This window comes from Pseudorasbora parva, chromosome 2 (genome assembly GCF_024679245.1).
Source record: "Pseudorasbora parva isolate DD20220531a chromosome 2, ASM2467924v1, whole genome shotgun sequence".
Lineage (NCBI taxonomy): Eukaryota > Metazoa > Chordata > Actinopteri > Cypriniformes > Gobionidae > Pseudorasbora > Pseudorasbora parva.
Genome location: NC_090173.1, coordinates 44,484,496 through 44,511,609, shown reverse-complemented (window position 1 = coordinate 44,511,609; position 27,114 = coordinate 44,484,496). Strand labels below are relative to the sequence as shown.

The window sequence follows — 27,114 nt, the reverse complement described above, 5'->3', positions numbered from 1 at the left end:
AACTTTAAAAAATCAATGCAAAAAGATAACAAAATATATTAAGTTAAGTCAACAAATAATTTTTTACAGTGTGGTACCAAACAGAGATCAAGTCAGAAGCGACCAAACACCTCCACGTTTTCCCCATCTAATTACAGTTACACGAATAGTTGAACGATCAAGTATGATGACATAAAATGTGGCGCTTTTCTAAGTGGATTAAAAAGGAGAACTATAATGTATGGTGGAATAGAACTTCTGAGAGTACTTCGACTCTGCACAGTAAAAAGTCCCTGTTGAAATTTCTTCCCTCATGTCTAAACGGATTTTTAATCCGCTTAGAAAAGCGCCACGTTTTATTTGATGTCATCATACTTGATCGTTCAACTATTCGTGTAACTGTAATTAGATGGGGAAAACAACGTGGAGGTGTTTAGTCGCTTCTGACTTGATCTCTGTTTGGTACCATAGTGAATGAACTGGGTTTAGTGGGCTAAGCTAAATGCTATCAGAATGTTACCGCGCTTCAGAGAGATTAACTGAGACGAGACAGGTATGTATAAACTCGTCTTAGTTAAGGGAATAACAGTTTATTAATATGAAAAAGCAGTGAATTATCCCTTTAATGTAGCCTAGAAATCTAGATGCACCCTAGCGGCAGCAAATTTAATCTGCCCGCAAGTGTCATCTAGCAACTCTTAATACCCTTCTGAGCTGTATTCGCCTACCTCTTGCCGGGCCAATCACATCGTGTATAGAGTCGGTGGGCGGGGCCATAATGACGACGGCCGAGTTGCGTTTGCGTGCCTCTAGTAAACACAGAAACTGGCAAACGGCTGTCTTTCGAATCAGCTTTGACCGCGACTCTGGAAGACTTGGAGTTAAGCTTTTCTCTGAGAAAAGAACCAAGAACGGCATTGAAGTCATTCTTAAGAAGGGAAGATGTGTTCGGAGTTTTGCTGACCAGATACGGCGAATGTTTAATCTATCAACAAGCTCTGTTTCACCTTCGTTGCTCTGGTTGGTTGTAGCGCTATCCTATCGCGTGCAGAGGGAGTTTGAAAGACAACCGTTTATCCCGCCCCTCGGATTGAGCCCTGTCTATGGTGAGTTTCCAGACCAAACATCTTGATGTGGGTCTGGCTTTTCAGGCTACCTTTAATGGTCATTTACAGTGAAGCTACTTTTAAACAATCTGCATTGTAAAAAGCGCTATATAAATAAAGGTGACTTGATTTCACTGCTGCCTTCTAAATTAAGTCCCCAATTTAGAATACTCCAAACAGATGAAAGAAATTCTCACAAAAATAGCTCTCCTCACTCAAAATTGGTTTCACTGGAGTTTTGCATTAGCATTTTGGTAATTTAACATAAAACTACACAGCAAGCACTAAAATTACATGAAATAGCCACTAGTCAGGCCGCGTTTAGTGTATTTTAGTTTTGGGAAAAGCGACCCAGAGCCGTCTCTCCCAGTTCAATTCTGGGAATAGTTAAACATTCAGGCTGTATTTGTTTTAAGCCAGATGCTTCTAAGGCCTTTTTCACAAATGAAAAAACATGCTTACAAAATCTTTAATAGTATTTGAATGAAGGGTAAAGATGTACATTTTCCTGATAGATGTACATTTCCCCAACATTTTCACGGAACCAAATGTAACCGGTCCTGCTCGACCCGCTCAGAGCCGGATTTCAGCCGGGGACTAAAGGGTGCTGAAGAACGCAGCCGCTGGCATCAGTCACTTGAGAACCTCTTGCGATCAGGAGAGTGAGATTTACACGCACAGCTCTTACTGGCCAACGTCCATTACACTCACCCCCTTAAACCTCACTCCCACTCGGGACACGGCACCAAATGTAATCGGTCCTGCTCTACCTGCTACCGCTGGTTGGTCGAGGTTGGCAACTGGCACCATTATGTATAATGAATTTGCCCTTCAGCAGCACAAGAGTCACCTCACAGGTTGAAATTAATTCTCGTGCTCTCAAAAGTTTGGCCAGCTGTTTCCCCCCCTTGAGAAAGAGGTGTAAAGAGGACAGACAAGAGGAAAACAGGTTGTAATACGTTTTTATTCTCCTCCTTATCTCTCACGGGACACCGCTTCGTAATTGCCCTCGTAATTGCATTTTTTTTAACTCACATTGATTTGAACTCATCGCTCTAATTTCATTACATGCTGATTTGTGAAAGACAATAAAGCAGAAATATTTTGCAGCGCAACCACAGGTCATTTGTCTTTATAACCCTTCTGCTCGAACACGCCACACTCCACTAAGGCAATAAAAACATTACTGCTGGTTTAATAATATAAGCTTGCCATGAAATCTGGTTTGACGTCATATAGGGGATGCTGCAGGTGTCTAGGTCAGAGAGGTGGTTATGTGATTCTGTCATTTCAGAATGGTTTCAAAATTAAGAGGACAAGATGAAGACAAGTTCATAGAGAGATCAGGTAGAATAAAAATGCCCTGAGCCCTGCAGCGAGGGAAAGAAAGCCTTGCCGGGACGACTGGTGATTGTTATCAGGTAAGAATAGGGTAGCAGGCCAAGCATCCTTAATAGGAATCCAGCTGCTCAGCCAAGCCGTGCAGTAAGTATGATTAAACCAGTAACAGGACCGGAGCTTCACAAATAGAACATTCATAATCCGCCCATGTCCGTCTCAGACAGTATTACCTCTATTTCGTTCCCTTACAAACTCAAATTCTGGTCAGACCAACAGCTGCATTAAATTTGTGAGCAGACTCTATACCGTCAACTATTGAATTTCCCATACCCTCCTCTCTAATACACCTCTCTCTGTGGGAAATCTGTTTTCTGATGGACTGTCTGTTTTCTCCCAGAACCCCTTGAGTGTGCCATCTGTGCTCGTGTTGTTGTGGGAGTGTGCGTAGGTGTGTGGGGGCTGGATAGACGGGCACAATTTAACCTACACCAACAACAGGGCAAAGCACATGTTTTCAAATTATTAACCAACATTTTCGCCCTGTCTCCTTTAAGCCAGGACCAGAAAGAATCTGAAGACTTGTTTTCAGTTTCAGATTTTGTCAACAAGAACTCCTGGTCTTTTTGTTAATTATTCATCCACACAAGTTATTTAAAAATGTTATATATATATATATATATATATATATATATATATATATATATATATATATATATATATATATATATATAATTGTAATATTTCATATTAAGAATAAGTAAGATTAAAGCTGCACTGTGCAACTTTCCATTCACTGGAGGGCGCCTATTCTAAACAAAGGTGTAGTTTGATGATGCCAAGTGTGAGCGCAGTATCTTGTGATATGATACCTCACAGCCGGTGGACTCAGGCAGAAATCATGTTGATGGATGTGATTATTAATGTAACTGTAGTATAAAACAGAGCAGGGCCGCGTGTTGTGGAGCTGAGCAAGGCCGCTGGAGCGATTGATTTTTAACGTTACTGTAGTATGAAGCAGAGTAGGGCCGATTGTTGTGGAGCTGAGCAAGGCCGCTGGAGCGATTGATTATTAACGTTACTGTAGTATGAAGCAGAGTAGGGCCGATTGTTGTGGAGCTGAGCAAGGCCGCTGGAGCGATTGATTATTAACGTTACTGTAGTATGAAGCAGAGTAGGGCCGATTGTTGTGGAGCTGAGCAAGGCCGCTGGAGCGATTGTTACACAAAACCACGGCTCGCGAGCAACGGGACTTTTATTATGACGGGACGGGACACAGTCGCCAGGCGCGCACAGTTCCGCTTTGTCCAGTCATGATTATAAGGTAAATCAGCTCTGATTATCATATAAGATACATTTAAGTGTGTTTAAAATGATGTTATGACGTTATTCTGTGCGTTCGCTCGGCGCTGCTGTGACATGTTCACACTGCTAAGAGAAAAGCGCTTCTGCAGAATAAAACCGAGGGTAACGCAGAAATGACGCGATTGACAGCCGACTCCCTCAAACGCTATGCTGAAACGTCCGGTCCTCAGTTAAAATAGCAATTTTCTCACAATTTACAAATAGTTGGAAACATTTGGGATATTGTAAGTACTCAACTGAACAAAATATATAACACTGGACTAGTGGTTTTTGGATATTTTACTGCAAAAATACTACATAGTGCACATTTAAGTAAGATTTAAAGGGTTCGTGCACCCAAAATTGTAAATAAAAATAAAAAAACTTTTAAAAAATGTCATCATCTGTTCACCCTCATGTCACTCCAAACCTGTAAGATTTACGAACACAAAACACAAATCTAGTCTACAAAACACAAATTAAGATGTTATAAATTAAATCTGAGAGATTTCTCTCCCATCATTGCATGCAACTACCACGTTCGCTTCAAAACGTTCATAAAGGGATCATAAAATTAATCCATATGAATTAAGTCCAATCAGTCCAAATTTTCTGAAGCGACTCAATCAATTTATATAATGAACAGATTGAAGTTAGTTGTTTATTCATGCACAAACTTTCTGCCTGCTTGTTCAAACATCACCAAGTTTTCAGCCCATCAACTATAACAGTCATATCAAACTCACTTTTTCTGATCCAACCAATTTCTACTGAAGTTCCACCCTATTTTTCTTTTCTCACTGAACTTCTTGTCTCACTCAGAAATACATTTCAAGCTGCAGTCCGTAACTTTTTTTTGGTTAAAATCAGCAGGGTTAGTAGCAGGGTATAAGTACATAATCAGCCAGGGTTTAAAACTCCTTTTGAAATCTCCTTACCTTAGCCCAATTCACAACGGGACCTTGTAATAATGTGTTATAATGGTGTAATAATGTGGTACTGGTAGATTTCAGCGGGAAATTTGAGCATGGTGCCGTTCTTCTTTGGGACATTATGTCATGTCTGTATATAAAGAAGGAGTCTGACTAGTAGGCTAATGCATGTGAGGATGCTGCAGGTGGCAGATCATTTATAGCCTTTTCTCACAGCAGCTGGAATAAATAAAGGTATAGTTTTGATGGCGGATTGTAATCTAGAAAGGTACAAACAACAACCCGAGATTCACCAGTAGTCGAAAGACAAATAATAGGCTGTTCAGAAATTGAAATCTAGGTAACGTTAAAACACACAGAATACACAGTCACACAATGCTTGAAATTTGAGAACAATGTATAACAATAATCATATGCATGGTTTCATGTTATATGAGCTAAGCGATCGTTAGATTTAATCACCGTTGGTAGCGCGGTTTATTGTATTGTTTTTTTTTTTTCTCACTTGGTCAGAACAAAAAAGTGGCAGATATTTTACTTATTTAAGATTACATTTTCCGGTGAAAATTCTTATTTTGGTCATACTTTTAAGATGTAGAATCTTTGATTACATATTACAGTGACTGACAGCCACACATACTCCTCAAAACATTAGATTAAAGGGTTATTTCACCCAAAAATGAAAATTATTTCATTAATTTATCACCCTCAGGTTGGACACCTGTAACACCTTCGTTCATCTTCGGAACACAAATGAAGATATTTTTGTTGAAAGCTGATAGCTAAGAAAGGCTTCAAAACGGCCTCCATTGGGATTCAGTACATTTCAACTAACCCACTCACAAGACCCATAAAAGGCACTAAAGACGTCGCTACAACGTCCATCTCACTACAGTGGCTGTACAATAATTTTACAATGCCACTAAAATAGTTATTGTGTGCACAAAAATCAAAAACGATATAATCCATCAAATTATTGACGTGAACTCGACGCATGCGCAAGAATATGACGTAGCTCTGCCATTCGAATCATAGCAAATACATGACCCGGAAGAGGAGGAGCGCCGCTACCGCGTGAGTTCCAGGTGAGTTCACGTCCGAGACCTACACGGAAGACAGATAAAGTCATTATTTTGATTTTTTTTTTGCGCACAAAAACTGTTCTCGCCGCTTGGTACAATTATTATAGAGCCACTGTAGTGAGATGGACGTTGTAGCGACGTCTTTAGTGCCTTTTATGGGTCTTGTGAGTGGGTCAGTGGAAATGTACTAAATCCCAATGGAGGCCTTTTTGAAGCCTTTCTCAGCTATCAGCTTTCAACAAAAATATCTTCATTTGTGTTCTGAAGATGAATGAAGGTGTTACGGGTGTTGAACGACATGAGGGTGAGTAATTAATGAAATAATTTTCATTTTTGGGTGAACTAACCCTTTAATTCACGCTGAGGAGCCATGCCAATGCACAACCCACGTAAAGATTACACAAATAACTGCAATTGCAACAAAACTTACAGACTGCAGCTTTAATTAAAATATATATTTTCTTAAAAAATGTAACTCAAAAGTAAGGGATTTTTCTTGATTGACAGTTTTTCAAATTCTCTAAAAATGTAAACTTCTGTTTCTGCAGGTGCAGATTCCATGTGGACCTGCATATTGCTGCCCCTTTATACGGATACGTTACACTTTCATGTCCCATGACTTGACTTTTAAAATCAATGATCAAAAGATGGAGTAGACTGAGTCCATCTGTACCCTTGCTCAGTTCTAAAGCTCTTCCTTGGTCGAAAATTTCATTCGGTAACATTAGGCAGTTTTGATTTGTATGGCGTTTAATGTTGAGGGGGGGGGGGGGGGGGTAATAATGCTATGCTATTTCTTGAATACTGTCCATGCTCAACATGGACAAAGTACAAAAAAAATAAGTTGGACATTTGATGAAGTATTTCTGTGCCAGTTAAACTCGGGATTTGCTGATCGTCTAATGCTGAAAGATGGAGCAGTCCCAACGATAAAGTTTCACGGGCATGTGTTGTAACCGCAGACAGTGAGTAAAGTCGCTTCAAATGTCTGCGTGTGTGTTGTTGGCTAAGAGCACATCAAGTAAACAACATGATCACGTAGAGTTAATTTATCAAAGAAGCATATATGTTGTGCATTTCCCACATGTACATCTTTTAAAACGAGAAATAAAAAATTCGCCAACATAATGAAAGTAGAAATTAGTCATTTTTCCACAAGCCAATAAGCAAATATATACTGTTACAGTACATGGCGTTACCACAGATCCTGCTGTAGTCGTTGCTGCTGCTCCTCCTCAATTTCAGCCTCAGGATCTGATTCTAGATCACTGAGTCTGATTGATAGTTATTGTTTATTTACGACCAATGTTTTCTAAGTATGTCACAGCTTTTAGACACTCAACGCAATAGCTGTGCACGCTCCTGACTTTTTAGCTCAGCCCACAATATGTCTTAAGCCGCTCGGTTTTATTCAGAAAGACTCTGTAGCGTATCTTTCTTTTATAAATATGATAAACCTAGAGACTTTTTGGACATATGAAGGAAGCAGTCCTCTAGGTACTCAAGATTGACATGAGATTGACAAACCGTGTGTGATTACACCCCCCCCCCCAAACACACAAACACACACCCCTTTTAATGTTACATCTGCTTACATATGCTAGCACTAGTTTCTGCTTCTTTACATGCCTTTTGATCTGGAGATTCAGTACTCTTTGAAGATGCCTAATAGTGCCTACCATATAACAGAGCAAACATGGAAAGCCGGAAAATTCTGTTTCAACAGTGTTGTCTCATAATTGATAGCAAATTCTGTAAATGGTGGAGAAAGAGTTAAATGCTGGGTAATATACTTCTTTATGCGCTGAAAATAAGAAAGCATAAAGTTTAGGAACTGTAATATTACATAGAATGAAGTTTTATCCCATCAGTTTTAGTGTCTGCAGGAAAAGTCTGGAGCCTGAAACAAATGACCAGCCTTTGTGAGCGCTCTCAGTGTTTCAGTGTGATTGAGTTGTTCTCTCTGCCTGAGGATTTGGAGCAGTCACAGTTCAGCAGAAAAAGAGTCTTTCCTCTCACACAAGCCCTGAGATAAATGAGAGACCTGTTGGAGAGCAAATTAGAAAAAGAAAAAAACGCACACAGTCTGGACTAGTGCAGCCACAGGCAGATATAAGGAGAGAAGAATTTGAAAAGACAGAGAATAAGATAATGTCTAAAAACAACACAACAACTAATTTGCCCTTGCAGAGAAATGCGAATTCATAGAGGCCAATCTCTGGGGCATCTCATCAGATGAGCGAAAACACAGAATTCATAGCGTATTCCTTTTGCATTTCTGCTGTATAATGCAGGCGTAGCGAATACAGCTGTCTCCTAAGCCGTCACATAAATCTTTATTATGTCTATGGACTCAAAACGTCAACTCACCACACACCCCATACATAATACATCAAATTATACATTAAAAGACAAGTGCCTGCAAGTTTATAAGCTCTGCTGGAATTTGAAAGTATATAACATCTATATTACCGAGAAGCTACAAGATTATGCTTACATGGCAAATATCTGACACTTGATTCCCATAGTAAAGAGTGTGTTCCCCACCATTATTCTTCCAATGTGTCATGCTTCCAAACTCAACAAACAAAACAAAGCTCACGGGGGCAGGAAAGCTAATAGGTGACGACATCTAGCCCAGAAATGTCTCACACACACACAAATTCATTAATATGGAAATTGGGGCGAGGCCACGATCACGACGCCTTGTTATTAAATGAATTTCCTCCAAACAAGCTGCTGCCGCTGCTGAACTAGTCAATGGAGATTCCTGTTGTCTGTGAATGTCAATGAGCCCTATCAGTTTTGCATTCATCACAGCTAGCCAGTGTCAACAGGAGAACCGGGAGAACGGCACTGCGGTTTCCAGCCTGTCACCGCATCCCAACATACACACACTGCAGTCATCACTCCAGCGCTCAGACATCATTCGTCATCGTCACGTGCCGACGACGGGCCACGCAAGACCCCCCGGGGGCCCTGTTCCCCATCTCTAGGAGTCAGCTAAAGATTCCACTCACGTATCAGTCTCACCCACTCTCAGGCAGTTAGTTATTTTCCTGACTTCGCTGAGGGATGCTGCAGTTCTGTCTCTGAGAGCCCATTTCCCAGGCTCTTTATCACCAATAGAGTGATAAAAGGGTGTCAGAACGGATTCCACGCTGTTTTGAGAAAGATCAAACACCATTTAGAGCAACAGGTCTGCTAGTAGAACTGGACGCCGGACTCTGGCGTACTTTGTAATTAATCTTCCTGCTGACAATTCCTGCATGGCTGGTTAGCAGCATATGTTGGGTTATGGATGCTGGAAGTCTCAGACGGCACACCCACAGACCTCCCAGTCTGTCACTGACTGCCTGATGCATAGTGCACACAAAAATTGAGCATTTTCTGGATATTGCAGGCTCTAATATGACTGGCTTATATGCCATTTTCAGGAGTTGGAGGAGCACATCAGGCTACCTGGAAGCAAATCTAACAGGTTGCTACAAGCTGCTGAGAAGGAACTGATGCCAACCTTTGCCAGGTTATTAGCATCCATTTTTTTTTTTTTGTCATTTTACAAAAAGAAGTAAAATAAAACCTAGATTAACAGTAGGCTACAAATGCATATACATTTTTTTGGGGTAACACTTTATGGGGAACACATATACACATATCACATATCATACACATATAACACATATCACTATTAACTACGTCTTTTGCCTCAATAAACTCATAATGTACTGCTTATTAATGGTTAGTAAGGTAGTTTTGTAGCATTTAAGTTTAGGTATTGGGTGGGATTAAGGGATGTAGAATAAGGTCATGCAGAATAAGGCATTAATATGTGCTTTATAAGTTCTAATAAACAGCCAATATCCTAGTAATATGCATGCTAATAAGCTAGCATATTAGCTAGCAACTAGCTAATAACTGAACCTTAAAATAAACTGTTACCTTGTTTGTTATGTCATTTAGTTATGTAAACTAAATATGCATTTAAATGCAAAGAAAGTTTCGATTCTAGTTGGGTTAACATTGAGGACAGTACAAATTATTATTATTATTATATTTCTAAAGATATTAAAATTACACTGTAAAATAACTTTGGATACACTATATTTTCAGATGTTATTATTACAATGTAATTATGCATTTAGGTAATATTAATTGACAACATGTAGGTTGTAGGGCACTTTAGGTTTAGTTGTTGTCACCGTCGGGAACACAAAGAAAATAGTGTGAGGACTCAAGTGCGGAACTGATAATTTATTTACAACAAAATAAAACATAAACACAAAACAAAACCCACAACCGGGACGGGATGTGGGGAGGAAATACCAGGGCGGGACGAGGGGGACAGACCAGGGCGAGACGAGGGGGGACAGACCAGGGCGAGATGGGGGGAATAGACCAGGGCGGGATGGGATGGACAGGGGAAACAGACAAGGAAGGAACAGACAAGGGAGGGGTCAACAAGGGAAAAATGGGGAAAACAAAAAATTCAGGAGGCCATGGTGGTCCACAAAGTTCAAGTGGCCAGTGCTGCCCCCCTCATCCAGGCAGAGCAGGATGCCTCAGCAGCACAGGCAGAGCAGGACGTCTCAGTGGCACAGGCAGAGCAGGACGTCTCAGTGGCACAGGCAGAGCAGGACGCCTCAGTGGCACAGGCAGAGCAGGACGCCTCAGTGGCACAGGCAGAGCAGGACGTCTCAGTGGCACAGGCAGAGCAGGACGTCTCAGTGGCACAGGCAGAGCAGGACGCCTCAGTGGCACAGGCAGAGCAGGGGGCCTCAGTGGCACAGGACGCTTCAGTGGCACAGGCAGAGCAGGACGCCTCAGTGGCACAGGCAGAGCATGACGCCTCAGTGGTGCAGGCAGAGCAGGACGCCTCAGTGGCGCAGGCAGAGCAGGACGCCTCAGTGGTGCAGGCAGAGCAGGACGCCTCAGTGGCACAGGCAGAGCAGGACGCCTCAGTGGCACAGGCAGAGCAGGACGCCTCAGTGGCACAGGCAGAGCAGGACGCCTCAGTGGCACACGCAGAGCAGAGCGCCTCAGTGGCACAGGCAGAGCAGGATGCCTCAGTGGCACAGGCAGAGCAGGACGCCTCAGTGGCACAGGCAGAGCAGGACGCCTCAGTGGCACAGGCAGAGCAGGACGCCTCAGTGGCACAGGCAGAGCAGAGCGCCTCAGTGGCACAGGCAGAGCAGGACGCCTCAGTGGCACACGCAGAGCAGAGCGCCTCAGTGGCACAGGCAGAGCAGGACGCCTCAGTGGCACAGGCAGAGCAGGACGCCTCAGTGGCACAGGCAGAGCAGAGCGCCTCAGTGGCACAGGCAGAGCAGGACGCCTCAGTGGCACAGGCAGAGCAGGACGCCTCAGTGGCACAGGCAGAGCAGGACGCCTCAGTGGCACAGGCAGAGCAGGACGCCTCAGTGGCACAGGCAGAGCAGGACGCCTCAGTGGCACAGGCAGAGCAGGATGCCTCAGCGGCACAGGCAGAGCAGGACGTCTCAGTGGCACAGGCAGAGCAGGACGTCTCAGTGGCACAGGCAGAGCAGGACGCCTCAGTGGCACAGGCAGAGCAGGATGCCTCAGCGGCACAGGCAGAGCAGGACGTCTCAGTGGCACAGGCAGAGCAGGACGTCTCAGTGGCACAGGCAGAGCAGGACGTCTCAGTGGCACAGGCAGAGCAGGACGCCTCAGTGGCACAGGACGCTTCAGTGGCACAGGCAGAGCAGGACGCCTCAGTGGCACAGGCAGAGCATGACGCCTCAGTGGTGCAGGCAGAGCAGGACGCCTCAGTGGCGCAGGCAGAGCAGGACGCCTCAGTGGTGCAGGCAGAGCAGGACGCCTCAGTGGCACAGGCAGAGCAGGACGCCTCAGTGGCACAGGCAGAGCAGGACGCCTCAGTGGCACAGGCAGAGCAGGCCGCCTCAGTGGCACACGCAGAGCAGGACGCCTCAGTGGCACACGCAGAGCAGAGCGCCTCAGTGGCACAGGCAGAGCAGGACGCCTCAGTGGCACAGGCAGAGCAGGACGCCTCAGTGGCACAGGCAGAGCAGAGCGCCTCAGTGGCACAGGCAGAGCAGGACGCCTCAGTGGCACAGGCAGAGCAGGACGCCTCAGTGGCACAGGCAGAGCAGGACGCCTCAGTGGCACAGGCAGAGCAGGACGCCTCAGTGGCACAGGCAGAGCAGGATGCCTCAGTGGCACAGGCAGAGCAGGGGGCCTCAGTGGCACAGGCAGAGCAGGGGGCCTCAGTGGCACAGGCAGAGCAGGGGGCCTCAGTGGCACAGGCAGAGCAGGGGGCCTCAGTGGCACAGGCAGAGCAGGACGCCTCAGTGGCACAGGCAGAGCAGGACGTCTCAGTGGCACAGGCAGAGCAGGACGCCTCAGTGGCACAGGCAGAGCAGGACGTCTCAGTGGCACAGGCAGAGCAGGGCGCCTCAGTGGCACAGGCAGAGCAGGACGCCTCAGTGGCACAGGCAGAGCAGGGGGCCTCAGTGGCACAGGCAGAGCAGGACGCCTCAGTGGCACAGGCAGAGCAGGGGGCCTCAGTGGCACAGGCAGAGCAGGACGCCTCAGTGGCACAGGCAGAGCAGGACGCCTCAGTGGCACAGGCAGAGCAGGACGCCTCAGTGGTGCAGGCAGAGCAGGACGTCTCAGTGGTGCAGGCAGAGCAGGACGCCTCAGTGGCACAGGCAGTTCTGGGGAAACTTCTCCGGTCCAGCAATGTCCACCGGAACACGGACCACCGGAACACGGACCACTGGAACTGAGTCCACTGGAAAACGGACTACCGGCACAGGGATCATCTGAGGTCCAGATCTCTGTATTTTTCCGAGGTGTATATACATTTTATGAAATATTTTTCTAATATAGTATGAAAACTCTTTAATGCTGCAGGCATAATATCAATAATGAATGTGTACATATTGGGAATGAATTTTATTAAACTTTGTTACCAGATTTTCCTGGCAAAGCCTTTAGTAAATTAACTTGTCTAAGTAAATTATTTATACTGTAAAACATACAGTAAATATCAGTTGACCTGTGTTTACGTTCTTCTCTGACACAGACGAAAATGAAAAGACTATCAGTCAAAGCTCAGCTTTAAGAGGGAAAGTTAAGGAGACGGAGAAAAATTAAGAGTGATGGAGATGAGGAGGAGAGCATGCTTTGACAAATGATATACTGTTACCTGACATGGTTTTAAAGCAATTGTTATCCAGTTTTTTGGCATTCAAACTACTTAAAATGCACCCACGTAGATCAGAGAAATTCAACATTTCTTTAAAACTTTTAAACAAATATTTTCACAATAATGATTGTCAAGGGCTTTCAAAGTGACCTTTAGCCATTTAGAGTTCAGTGTTCATTACTAAGCCACTTCTCTGGTTGAATGTATTGAGCTGGATATCAAAGTCTTGTCATCAGCATTACAGCGACATCAACTCATTAGGCAAGTTGCTTGGGAAAAAAATGCTAATAATGCTGGGATATTTTTGTGTTTTATGATTCTGAACTTTCTGTTAACATAGCACAGGCTTAATATTTGAACATTAAGACTTAAGTTCGGTATAAATATGTAGATTGTTTATTTTCAGGTAATGTTTATTTTCAAAAATGTCAGGTAACATTGTTGAAATGGAGAATTCTTGCATCTTGGTGCAAACTTCCATTATAGCTTTGTTGACCAATAAGAGAGATTGAATTACTTTCTTCTGTAAAACACAATGAAAGACATTTTGATGTTTTATCTGTTTTTGTCTACACAATGAGAATCAATAAGGTCTGAACTGGACAACATTGGACCCTCTAATGCAGACGACTTCAACCCTGCTCCTGGGGACCCACTGTCCTGCAGAATTCAACACCGACCCCAATTAAAGACAGGTGAAGCCAATCAAGATCTTCAGGATCACTTGTTGAAAAAACACAGGGAGCTGTGCTGAAGCAGGTTGGAAATAAACTTTTCAGGACAGTGGGTCCCCAGGAGCAGGGTTGAAGACATCTGCTCTAAGGTACAAAAGCTCTCACTGCGGCACCCTTTGTGGGGGGAATAAAGTATAAAGGTGCAAGAGGATACATTTTATACAGATTTGATCATTAATTTCTTTAAAGAGACCATATTGTAAGTGGTCTGTAATTGTTGCTTTGGATTATTTAACTAATAATAGATTAAATAATATAATTATTTAACCGTTGAAGCGATTGTTACGCAAACACACGGCTCGCGAGCGACGGGACTTTTATTATGACGGGACACAGTCGCAGGCGCCATTTCCGCTTTTCCTGTCATGAGTATGAGGTAGCACAGCTCTGTTTATCATATTAGATACATTTAATTGTGTTTAAAATGATGTTCTGACGTTACTTTGTGCATTCACTCAGCGGCTGCTGTGACACTTGTTCACACTGCTATGAGTAAAGCGTTTCTGCCAAATAAAACCGAGGGGAAACCGAGGGGAACGCAGATATGATGCAATTGACAGGCGACTCCCTCAGACGTCCCGGCTCCTTGGTTAAAATAGCAATTTTCTCACAATTTACAAATAGTTGGAAATATTTGGGATATTGTAAGAACTCAACTGAACAAAATATAACACTGGCCTAGAGGTTTTTGGATATTTTACTGCAAAAATGTACATAGTGCACATTTAATGTAAGCAACTAATGTTTATAATGTTTAAAACCCCTGGATAAACCAGCACTAATCAGCATACATCAGCTTGGATTTAAACTGGACTCTTCAGCATTGTACTTCACTGGTTGCATGTTAACATTCCTACCTTCGATTACTCTGTGTTCAGGATGGAAATTGCAAGTGGCCATAGAATTGTGTCACTGCAATGACAGTTGCAATAGGAGATTTGTGTTGTGTATGTGTGACATGCCTGTTACTCTTCATCTTGTGTTTGCCTTGAGGTGCCCTTGGACAGTAGCTGCTGGTCTGGGACATCAGAAGCGCAGTTTGCAATCGTTAGAGCAATTACCAAAAAAAATGAAGGCCACAGGGAGCAATTACACACTCAGGTGTTTACTCTCCGGCCAACAGGATCGAGGGACTGCTGAAAGAAAGATAAAATCCAGCAAAAGGGCAATGAAAGAACAGGATAGAACACAAGAAGAGAGGGCAGAAAATTTTGGGAAATCCACTGGAGTGGATCTAATGCTAGAGGGGAAACCAGCAGAATCCAATACTCAATATTCAGTCACACTGAGCAAACGGATTAAAAGCCGTTTTACACGGTACGTGGTAGCCCAATGATCTGTTTATTGTTTATTTCAATGAGAGAGAGAGAGAGAGAGAGAGAGAGAGAGAGAGAGAGAGAGAGAGAGAGAGAGAGAGAGAGAGAGAGAGAGAGAGAGAGAGAGAGAGAGAGAGAGAGAGAGAGAGACAGACAAACATCAAAAAAATCTTAAAACAAGAAGAATTTACTATACAAGCAAAAGTAATTGTTTTGGGGAAAAATAACTTAAAAAAATAAAATATTCCACCAATGGGGTAATTAAAAAAACATTATTTTAATTACCCCATTGGCAGATTATTTTGCTTATTTTAAGCAAAAACTCTCTTAATTTTTTAATTTTGTTATTTTTTCCCAAAACAAGAAATATTTATTCCCCAAATATTACATATTGTTCCCTTATACCTACACAAACAAAATAATAAATGACATCTCTCACCAACTCTCACGCTCACTCTGATGTTTGCTTGTGGCATTTCTTGTCAAAGGTAGCATACATTATTATAGGAGAGGACACCGTGATCTATTGACGATTTTAGATTTAAACTCCAATAAGAGTTTACTTTTTTCGTGACGAGGGAAGGGTGAAAGGGCCAAGGTTCGAAGTTGGTTCCTTTTTGGTCCTACGGTCCAGCAGGTATCCCCACTTGGTATTAATAGATGGATCTCATCGTCTAGTCCTGGCCTGAAGACACGTACATGGCAATATTCCTTTATATGACAATATTCCAAAAGGACTAATATTTTTCTCCTATATTTATCTTCTTAAATGCATGTCGCCCACTATTAACTGTTCTCCTGAGGCCACCGGATGATGGTGGCCCCGGGTGCGAGGGCCCTTTCATTGCTGCTTGCAGATTTAATTCCTTTTTAATCCTTTAATAACTTAATTCCTTTAAATATTTTTTTTTTAAAGACATGGTTATAACTTGGCTGGGACTATACTTTTTTAACTATACAGTTCAGCCATAGTGGAATTAAGTAATATTACGTAATATTACATTACAGTGAAATGGGAAACTACAGCCAAAATATATAAAACATTGTTAAACCAGTATCATTCACATGTGTTATAATTGTTTGAAATCGTGAGCATGTGATATTTGTAAATTACGGTACCACTGTAGTTCCTTTTATTTCATACAGTAAGAAGCATCATTCTGGATGGATTTCAATCAGATAAGCTTGTTTTCATGCTCTCTCCTATCTGTCAGCATGGATTCTGGCCTGAATGGACCATGGATTATTCTCACTAAGGTTTGAAAAGGCAGAGGTGGAGGAGGTCAACACTCACCGATGACAGAGGGAGATGTACAACCCTTCAATCTCATCTCAGAAAGGACACATGATTCTCTGCTGCAATCACAGGCTTTAAATCCATCTCTCCATCCTGACCTTTCCCGTACTGCACTGAAGGAGAACAATGGAGATGGGCGTGGGGGGGGGGGGATTAGCAATAGACTGGAAATTTTCATTTCCAGTTCCAGCGATTGAAACAATTGACTATACCATTTTATCTCCTCGAGAAAAGAGTTAAACAGCCTTTTCCATGGATACAGCAGCGCTCTAGTTGAGCACATAAACTGAGAGAAACATCCCAAAAAAGATCAACATTTCAATCAACCTCACGGATGCTCTTTTCATTATTCATTAGCTTTCATTTGCAACTCAGCAGGAGTTCATTTGGACACCTGCAGCAGGCACTCCTGATTGGGTGAGGGATGGGGAAACAGAGAGTTCAATGATGGTAGGAAGGGGACTCAGTGGAATGAAGACTCGCACTGGAGGGCAGAGACCCTTTGTGGCCATACATCAACTTGGTACAAAATAAAAGATTTAGCGTTCTGTCCTACTTACCATTGAACATCTTGGCATTCCCTTGTTATTTTAACATCTCCTGGTTCAATTTTTAATGCAGGCATATGCTTATGCTAAAACCGCACCCTGCTGCTTTCCCTTCCCCTCATCTTCCTCCTCGCCCCCTCAAAGACAACAAAATCCCATACTTCAATCCAACTGAACTCAGATAAAAAGTGAATTGGGGACAAAACATGGCATGTGTGATGCAGTGTGACATGATTGCTAAAGCTCAGCAGTGGTCGCGAAGGTCAAAATATCAATAAAACAGCAGCAGTTATGGATTGTGTTATTTTTGGTTGCTGTAACTCAACCAGTTGAGGTTGGCACTAGCAAAGCCAAGGTCATAGGTTTGATTCCCAAGGAATACACAAACTGATTAAATGTTTACTTTGGATGCTCTGAAAGTCCCTCTGGATGAAAGTGTTTTATCAAGTGGATGAATGTAAATTTATGAGGGATGAGAATAGGAACCCTCCCAAAAGATGAAACGCTTTGATATGGTGAAAGCTCTGGCACTCACACAGATACATACCGCACATTTCTAAAGGAAACATTTTGATAGATTTGACAGAGTGGGTAGAATAACCACGAACCAATTTTACCTCCAAAATGAGGGAAATTTTCAGCTATAAAACATGTTTTGATTTTTTTCCCCCATTGGTGAGTGATTGGATCATGAAAAATTCATTTTGCATACCAGATCTGACTGTAAGTTTGATGTTGTAGGAATGCTCTCCTGAAAATGCTGTCATTTACTGAGACTCATACCGTTCCAAACCTGAATGACCTTTTATTTTATTTCTGTGAAAATCAAAAGATATTTTTAGGAATAATGTTTCAAATGGATAACATTGAGCCCATTATCTTTCATTGTACAGACAAAAGAAAACTATAGAGATATTCTTCAAAAATGCATTAGTTTGTGCTGCACAGATGAAAGAGTCATGCAGGTTTAGAACAACATGAGAGTAAGAAAATGATAATAGAATAAAGTTTTTTGGTTAATTCATATTTTATTACATTATTAACATCATTACATAAAATTAAAAGTGACCAACATTAAATTAGTATTGTAACATTTTAGAAAGTTATGTTACAGCTGTAGACTTAAAGGTGCAGTGTGTGAAGTTTAGTAGCTTGGCGGTGAGGTTGTGGAGTGAAATAACACACTGCCCACCTCTCCCTTTCAAAGCACATAGAGAAGCTGAGAGGGCCGGCACAGGACAACAATGTCGGAGAAAGCAGAGAGCATATAGTGACTAGCGCACTGTAGAGAACTTTGTCCAATTAGGGCTACTGTAGAAACATAACGGCTCAAAATGGTGACTTCACTGTAAGGGATATGTAGATAGAAATGGCTCATTCTAAGGTAAAAAAAATAACGGTACATTAAGCAAGTTCTTTATACACCACTGAACATAACAGTTATAATATTATATTGCATTTCTGATAATAGATCCTCATAAATACCACACACTGCACCTTTAAAAAACACTGTTAAAGGGTTAGTTCACCCAAAAATGAAATTGATGTCATTAATGACTCACCCTAATGTTGTTCCACACCTGTAAGACCTCTGTTCATCTTCAGAACACAGATTAAGATATTTTATATTTAGTGTAGGCACACATATCTAAGTATCTAAGACCGCGTATCTAAGTGTAGGCACACATTGTCATCTGTGCTGCTGCACATTTCACGGAAGAGAGCTTCAAGAATCTTAACTGGAGTTCAATACTGGATTTGCTCAAAGGCTCATACTAAAAGATAAAACAGTTCCCACATTAAAGGCAGAAGCTGCTGTTTATGGGCTTAAACCTATAAGTAAATGTCTTTTAAATGTGTAGTTTCTGTGTGTGTTTTGGTTGCATCATGACCAACGCGGTTTGGCTATGCTAGGCAGTTAACTAAATTGTTTCATAATTCTCCAACAAACAGCTACAAACACCAACAAACTTATGTGTATCACACCCGCTGAACATAGTTTATTTATATAAAATATATTATATAAACAAGTTGATCATGCTACAAATAAAACAATACCTTTACAAATAAGCTACTACTCAGTCATGTGTTCAGATACAGTACAACTTTAACCAGAATATGAAAAGATACTAACAGCAGTGACACTAAAAAAATACTTGTCAAATGAAAATACTTACCATTCACTAACGTCCATTAAAAGCTTTGCATTCAGTCCATTAAAAGCTTTGCATTCAGAGGTTCTGCTTGACCTTCATCCCCGCTATCTGGGTCGGATTCAGGCTCAAATTGGTATGGCAATATTGACGGCATTATTTACACCGCAGATGTGACTTCTGCCCGTAATGGTAAGGGGCGTGGCGTTTCATTTCAGCCAATAAAAATACATGAAACTACATTTGGCCATCTAACCAATCTAAGATCATTGTAGCACGTTTGGTGTGCTCCCTGGTTCGAATGTTAGAGCTTGGTTTGTTTGGATGAACCACGAACCGCACCCGAGTTCGCTTAAAAACGTGGTCTGGGGTTTGTTTCATGAATACTCCGGTACGGTTTGCTGCTGATGTGAATGCAATCATACTAAATCACTGACGTGAACCGCAATTAAGGACATATGAGTTGATAAAAATGTGTGTTTTGTGCGTGTTTCACTCATTTACCTGATGAGCGTCACTGACATGCTGCAAGCAGAGAGCTGTAGATCTCATCTCTGCTCATATTTGGCGTTCTTTAGAGCAGCTGGAGTGCATTCGCGGCAGATAGACGCAAGTGCCATTACGTAATGAAGCTTTGGTAACAAAACCAACGGTTCAAAAACTAAAATATAAAAGTGACGGGAGCAACACTGCTTTTCGCCGCCGTCGTTACCAAGAAACCGGGTAAACAGCTGATGACGCAAACGAACGCTGGTTCGGACTTTAATAATCGGCTTGTTCGACTTTACTGTGTACTTTGCTTTGTCATTTTTATAGTTGCACTAAAGAAATGTGCTGTTGTGTTAATGCTGATTTTTCATTTTATTGTTGATGAAGATTGAAAACCAAACTGTTGCGGGAAACTTAATAGGACTTAATAAGAACAAAATAGAGGCAAATGTGACAATCAAAGGAGAGAGAGAGAGAGAGAGAGAAAGAGAGAGAGAAAGAGAGAGAGACCTTTATTTTGGCGCAGGGCGAGGGATGGCATGGAGGATGAAGAGGAAGTGATGAGGGGCCCAGAGGAGAAGAGCGCCTGATGAAATGATTGCAGGATAGAGAAAATACGAGAAGAAAGAGATGGATGCTGGAAACATGAGTCTGTGGGAGCAGCATGCTCTGTAATCATCATACCCCTCATTTCCCGCTATTCACCACCTATACTGTCTCCCTCATGAACGGCGCACACAAAAACACACTCGCTCACGCAAACAGTGCAGAAACACTCTCAAAGCAAAAATACAGACTTGATTGCCTATTGTGCAGTGTTTATTATTGCGGAAAAAAAAGAGAAAAAAACAACGCACATGCTCACACTTCAAAAACCTTGGCCCTAGCCTTCCTAAACCACATTAGCCTGGCAAAAAGAGGCAACGAAAAAAAGCCAGCTGAGGAGTGGGAGGAAACAGGCGGCCTGCAGTTTCTATGGAGATTTCAAACTTGATCATTCAGCTACCATGGCGGGCTCAGACAGAGCCGTCAAAGGTCATCATTTATTATATCTCTCATCAGCCTGGTGTGTGTGCACCCTCACCGAAGTCAATGAGTTTGTGAGCATGTGGCAGAGTGTGATACACAGTGCTGTTACTGTGTATGAATTGTGTTTGCCATGTATGGTGTCTTGTATAGCTTGTCTGTAGACTGACAATAAAAAAAACAATTAGACTGACAACAGTGAATGGATGGGAAGGGCAATAGATGGAAGAGAGAATGAGAAAAGAGAGAGAGAGGAGGATGAGAGGAGGATGAGAGGAGGAGGACGACGAAGGCATGGAGTGAAAGAACAAGCTTCAATGATGTCACTCAAACGCCAGGGATTCATTAGTTAGACAGCAATGTAGAAACTCAGCCATGAGATAGTGAAATATTTCACACTGGGCTTTTTCATCTCTCCCTTTTCATTTCTGTTCTTGTCAGTGATCCTGGCGAGGGTCAGAGCTTCAGTACTCAAACTTACCAGATTATACATCTGGTAAGATTTATTCAGTAAAACACAGCATAAATTCAAAAAGAATTTGATGAGTTCTTATCTATATATCTTAATTATAATGCATTTAATTTATAGTTTGTTTAAATCATTAATTCTTTTGAAGGTTTTAAAAAATGGTCTTTCAATAACTTGGCTGTCTATACAGTAGAAATCGATGTTACCTTACCTGAGAAAACAAAAAGGGAAAAAAGGCTGCTGTCTTCCCTTTTTCCATATAGGTAGGAAAACTCCCATAATGCATTGGGCATGTTGCCGTCCAAGGACACTCCCACTAGTCTGCAATACACAGTAAACTACCACCGTGCTTTAGTAGAAAATATTTCTTAGCAAGCAGTGTCCCGGGTGCAAGAGTTCAAAGAGTAAATGTTTAGAGTGAGTTACATTCGGTTTCCAATGAAGGTCCTGTGTGTTAAAATCTGCTGCCTAAATCGAGAGAACACCGTAAAGGCCCTTTAACACTGGACGCGATTTTGACAAAACGAATGATGCCAATGAACGAATGACGCAAACGATTTGCGCAATGTTTTGATGTTTTGATCAGCTGTTTGTGTTATGACTGCTTCCACACCGAACGCGAATGTGCTGCGGAAGAAAAAAAAAACATTTTTTTTTGTTTCGATGTCGTTGTTTTTTTTTTTTACTCTAGCAGTGACAAAAACGACTTTAACCAATCACATACAAGTAAAAGGGTGACAATGTCCAGCTGTGCACCTGCAGCTGTGTTTAACCACTGTATGCTACAGACAGCAATAACTTGTTTTGAGTTATAAATTGTTTTTGTATCCGTGATTATGGAAAGTGAACGTGTTGCCATCAGTCTGTGACACTTAAAACTTTACAACTGGAAACAGCAGCTCGGGATCGATTGGTTCCCTGAAGTAAGTGGTTTGTCTCGTCAGATCTCCGGAGGAGCTCCTCAATTTGTCCTATGGACATTGAAAAGTCTCACTGACATTGAAAAGTAAGTGCAGAAGAGGCCATGATAGTTTTAGCTCCTGTACAAGATTAGCATACTCCCCTTCAGACTTTTTAAGACTGGGTGCACCAAAAATCTTCTTTTCTGTCTTTTAAATAAAATGAAAAGCTTGTCTTAACTGAATGAGGAAGTGTCTGTGTTTTCTCAGCTGTTGGCGTGAATATTTTGGAGTGTTGGAGCTCTGAAACGTCTCTGCAACGTTCGTGTCGCGGCTGATGGTACTTTTGTAATCTTAAGCATACCATGACTTTTTCTTGCACCAGCACTTGTTTTCACATGTTGCCGGTACTTTGCCACTCAAAAAAGTCAGCCTGCACTGGAAGTAAGGGGACATTTAATACTTCAAGCACTGGTAGGCACTTTCAATGATGAACCTGTTCTGTTAATAACCCACTGTCAATCCAACTGTCTGTGGGCATGGATACCAAAATACAGAAGTATAATCTGTAGTTTTCACGAAAGCCCTTGAGCTGTCAAAAATGAGCTGTCCCCTTTGCTGACAAATAAACATGAAATGCTCGGTCCAGTTAACAGAGAACAAGTAAACATTGTTCAGATATAATACAGACAAATAATATAATACAGACATTGCAACAATACAAAGCGGGTTGAAGATCAGTGAAGTTAAACTTTAATCCAACATGATCTCATGGTAATGCGTATCAATAGTACGAGTGTGAAATCTCGTAGAATGGAATTCTAAAAAATGAGTTTTGGCGTACAAATGCTACGCAGTTTTTCGTGTGCATATGACACATGCTCTTGGGTAGGATGGGGGTCGTGGGTTCATACGTATAATACGCCATAAAGTGCGTATCATGTACGCAAAAAACCACGTACCATATGCACAGCAAAACTCATTTTGAATTCCACGAGATTGCGTATAAATACGAGTGTGCATTTTCGTAAGATCGGGCTCCTTTAAAGCACAGATTTTTTTAAACTTTGGCAGTAAAAAACAAACAAACAAAAAAAAAAAAAAAAAGTGCAAATATGCCCACATTGTTGGAAGAGGCTAATTACACTAAATCAATTAGGTGCCATATATTAATAATTTGTATAAATTTGTTATCACTGCATACTGTTTGATGTGCAACAACACTGACACGGAGGTGCAAAAAGAGTCTGCCACTATTTATCTGCCACTTATTGCAAAGAAAATAGGTCTGCTATTTTTACATGATGTAAATTGAATCTATCGTTATTTTCACTTAGCGTAAATCGAATCCATTTCCATTTGTGTAAATATTATATATAGCTATTTGCACAATGGCTGCTGCCAAAGAAAACACTCCTTGATGCCTAAGTGAGTTGCAAGCAGGAAGCTCCCATAGCCTTCCCTGACAAGGAGTGCACACTCACAGCAGTTGGTGATAGGCATCAGTGAAAGAATATATGACTCAGAACTCACTTTTTATCATAGGAATATTGTGGGTATATACCAGGTGTGTCTTAACCAAACTTAAACATAAAGTCAGAACATTTTTCTTCTGAATTCTTCAAGAATGTTGCAATCATGAATCGAGGCGCAGTATATGAAGTGCGCTATACTCCAGAGAAAGCTGTTTGATCGATATCAAGTGTGCAAGATTTGCTTAGAGAGGTTGGAAAGAGGTTGGAATCCTGGTCTCTTTCAGTTTAAAATCATTTGAATGGATTTCTGAAAGCATAACATAATATATATATAGGTCAAATATTTATTCTGTGTCTTTTTGCAAAACATTATTTTGCAGCTGAAAACCATGAACAAAAATCAGTAACCTACAGAACACACAAGGACCTTTTGCCTGTGGTTTTCACAAAAGTATAACAGCAGAAACAACTAGACTAACTAAATATACATTTTGAATATTATTAAAGACAAGTAAACAGTCAGCAATAAAATAAGATTTTTTTAGCGCACAAATACAAACAAATATTTAACACAAAGCTCAGGTATACAAAAATTTAAATCAATTTATGGTAACACTTTACTTGAAGGGGTGTGCATAAGACTGACATGACACCTTCATAATCATGACGTGACACGTGTCATGAATATGAAGGAGTTTTTATGCATGTTTATGACAACTGTCATTAAGTGTCATTTGCTTAATTATGTCATTTTAAATGCAATGATGACATTTCGGAGTTGTCTTTGTTATGACAACTTGACATAAACCAATACATCACAACCTGTCAGTGTCTTTGTCATGACAACTTGACATTACCAAGACAACACAACCTGTCATAAACATGACATAACAGATTATCAAATTTAAGAAACTTACTTAGCTTATAGGGTTAACCTTAAACTGTTATGTGGTTGGTTTTGATGTTGACTGAGGCCATTATAATGTCATAAAAATTTTTCAGTGGCAAAAGTTTAATTTGTCATTAAAATGTAATTAGGTGTTAATACGCTGTCAAATTATTTTTTAATAACAGCATCATTAATATTTTTCAGTTCATAATGTTTTATTTTATTTTTTAAGTTTCCTCCACCAGCTTCAACAGAAGGTTAGATAATAGACAATTTCAAATGTCTTAAAAATATGAAAAGGAGTTCGAGAAATAAAATCAATCATTTAATTTTTAAGACCTGCCCTCTCACAGAACTGACTCTTAAAAACACAAGGCATGAATTTATACACAGGTGACCAGCACCAATTAACGCAAAAAGGGGAAAACACGTACACAAATAATGGCCACACAAAATAAACATATATATATATCAACATCATATACACACATAAACAAACACAGAAAAATAACACTTTGTCAAATGACTTCACTTTATAAATTATCTTCCGATGTATAAAAATAAGAGAAATAGTCTTTAGAGCCCCACCCCGGGCTGAACAAGGAATGGTAGTGGCTAGAGCCTAGGCCGGAACATATATAGGGCCAACGTTTCCGCCCGAACCCCTTTAGACGGTGCACCAGCACACGAGACTCCACCATAGCAAACGGAATGGTAAGAATAAACTCAAACTATTCGTTAAAGAGTGAGCGAAAGTTTAAATAAAGTATATTAAACCCAAAATAACGTTATTGTGTATTGTTTTTACTTACTGCAAACTAATTGACATTAAACACCTAAACAAACTAACCTGACTGAGGCTCTGCCAACAACTGTTACAGCGTACACATAACCAGAGGTGCCACCATAGACATCATCATATAGGTGTATATGTCTATGCCACGCTATCATTTTGAGTTATATTAATAGTTTTTAATGACTCTGTACGATTTCCTCTATGATGCCATATTTCAGGTCAAGCTAAATATTCATGACACTGTTATAAAATAATTTGACAGAGTATTGACACTTAATGACATGTTAATGACAAATTCAACTTGTACCACTTTAGTTTAGGTCAAGAAATATATTCATGACAATGTTATGAAATAATTCGACGCAGTATTGACACTTAATGACATGTTAATGACAAATTCAACTTGTCCCACTGTAGTTTAGGTCAAGAAATATATTCATGACAATGTTATAAAATATTTTGACACAGTATTGACACTTAATGACATGTAAATGACAAATTATATTTATTAAAAAATCATGACATTATAATAGCCTAATGACAGCCAACGTCAAAACCAACCACATGACAGAATAATAATAATAATAATAATAATAATAATAGTAATAGATTTTATTTATAACGCACTTTTCATTCCGAAGAATCTCAAAGTGCAACAAAGGGAAAAAATAACAATACTTGAATAACAAGTAAAAATTACATCTCAACATCATGCCGGACGCTGATGACGCTAGCATGGAGCAAACCTCAGCCACCATGCAGTTCAAGCCCGAGGGAGACCACCAGTGAGCAGCCGACACCCAGAAGAGAGCAGCTGCAGCGAGCAACATCAAATGTCCTTCAAACCAATTCCAACCACAAATTCAAACAAAAACAGAAGAGAAGCGGTGAAAAAACGGCAAACAACGTCCTCTCAGTGGCTGCCAGCAATCAGCAACAGTCACAAACATAAGAAAATAAAATAAAATCTAAATGTAATAGTAAAGTTAACATGATTTGTGGGTGGAGAAGCGGCGAACAGACAACGCCAGCATCCTCTCCCCCACGTTGCCTAGCAACTAATGTAATGTAAACCCAAAAAGCAAAGTAGTTTCTTAAATTTGATAATTAATCTGCTATGTCATTTCATGTCTGTTTATGACAGGTTGTGTTGTCTTGGTAATGTCAAGTTGTCATGACAAAGACACTGACAGGTTGTGATGTATTGGTTTATGTCAAGTTGTCATAATAAAGACAACTCCGAAATGTCATCATTGCATTAAAAATGACATAATTAAGCGAATGACACTTAATGACAGTTGTCATAAACATGCATAAAAACTCCTTCATATTCATGACACGTGTCATGTCATGATTATGAAGGTGTCATGTCAGTCTTATGCACACCCCTTCAAGTAAAGTGTTACCACGGTTTCTTCCTCAAATTCACACATTCACACAAAAAGCTAAAACTGTAGTGTTTACAAGGCTATATTGAAAAAATGTTGTGTATATTTGTCCGTTCAACTGCAAGAAGACGCAAAAAAGAACGCAATTCAGTGCCGGCTCTCTTAGATGCATTACGTTAAAATGTGAACACAGGAATCATTAAGCACAATCTAAATGTGCTTCTTATTGAATCCCTGGTTCTTGGAATTGAGAACCAATTCCATTCGAACCGGTTCTAAATGCCTAACCCTATGACCCGAACACAAAAAGAAACAACAAAAGTATAAGGTACATGTGTGTATATAATACATAAGTGAAAGCATGACAGTTCGGATGACATCTTGAGGTCTTAACAGAAGAGCACATTCTCCCTGAAGAGTTAATCTAAAAGCTGCCAAACATACAAAGCTTTCCTGCTGCTCCGACACACTGAAAAGGCTTCACGGCAGCAGATAACACCAGCGCAATTGGTTTATTGGTGATTGTTTGCTTCAAGGCGTATTGTTGTGAGCTACAAAGGATTGAAAGAAGCTAGAGAAGCAGAAATAAAAATGGGAGGCATCTGTTAGCATCAGATGAGTGAAAGATTGAGGTCGTCCTCCTCCAGATCCTCATTAAGTATTGA

General features: G+C 41.0%; 1 protein-coding gene across 1 annotated transcript; it reads left to right on the top strand.

Annotated features, from left to right (window-relative positions):
* The first annotated feature begins 10,280 nt into the window (after positions 1–10,280).
* On the top strand, positions 10,281–12,548 carry LOC137049008 (paternally-expressed gene 3 protein-like). The gene is made up of 4 exons (XM_067427406.1): positions 10,281–10,409; positions 10,491–10,697; positions 10,752–12,146; positions 12,201–12,548. The coding sequence occupies exons 1-4, from the start codon at positions 10,281–10,283 to the stop codon at positions 12,546–12,548; spliced, it is 2,079 nt and encodes a 692-aa protein (XP_067283507.1).
* The last annotated feature ends 14,566 nt before the right edge of the window (positions 12,549–27,114 follow it).

Coding starts and splice junctions, on each gene's coding strand:
- LOC137049008 (XM_067427406.1), top strand. CDS start 10,281: ATGGTGGTCCACAAAGTTCAAGTGGCCAGTGCTGCCCCCCTCATCCAG. Junction 10,410..10,490: donor AGGACGTCTCAGTGGCACAG/GCAGAGCAGGAC, acceptor TCAGTGGCACAG/GCAGAGCAGGACGTCTCAGT. Junction 10,698..10,751: donor AGGACGCCTCAGTGGTGCAG/GCAGAGCAGGAC, acceptor TCAGTGGCACAG/GCAGAGCAGGACGCCTCAGT.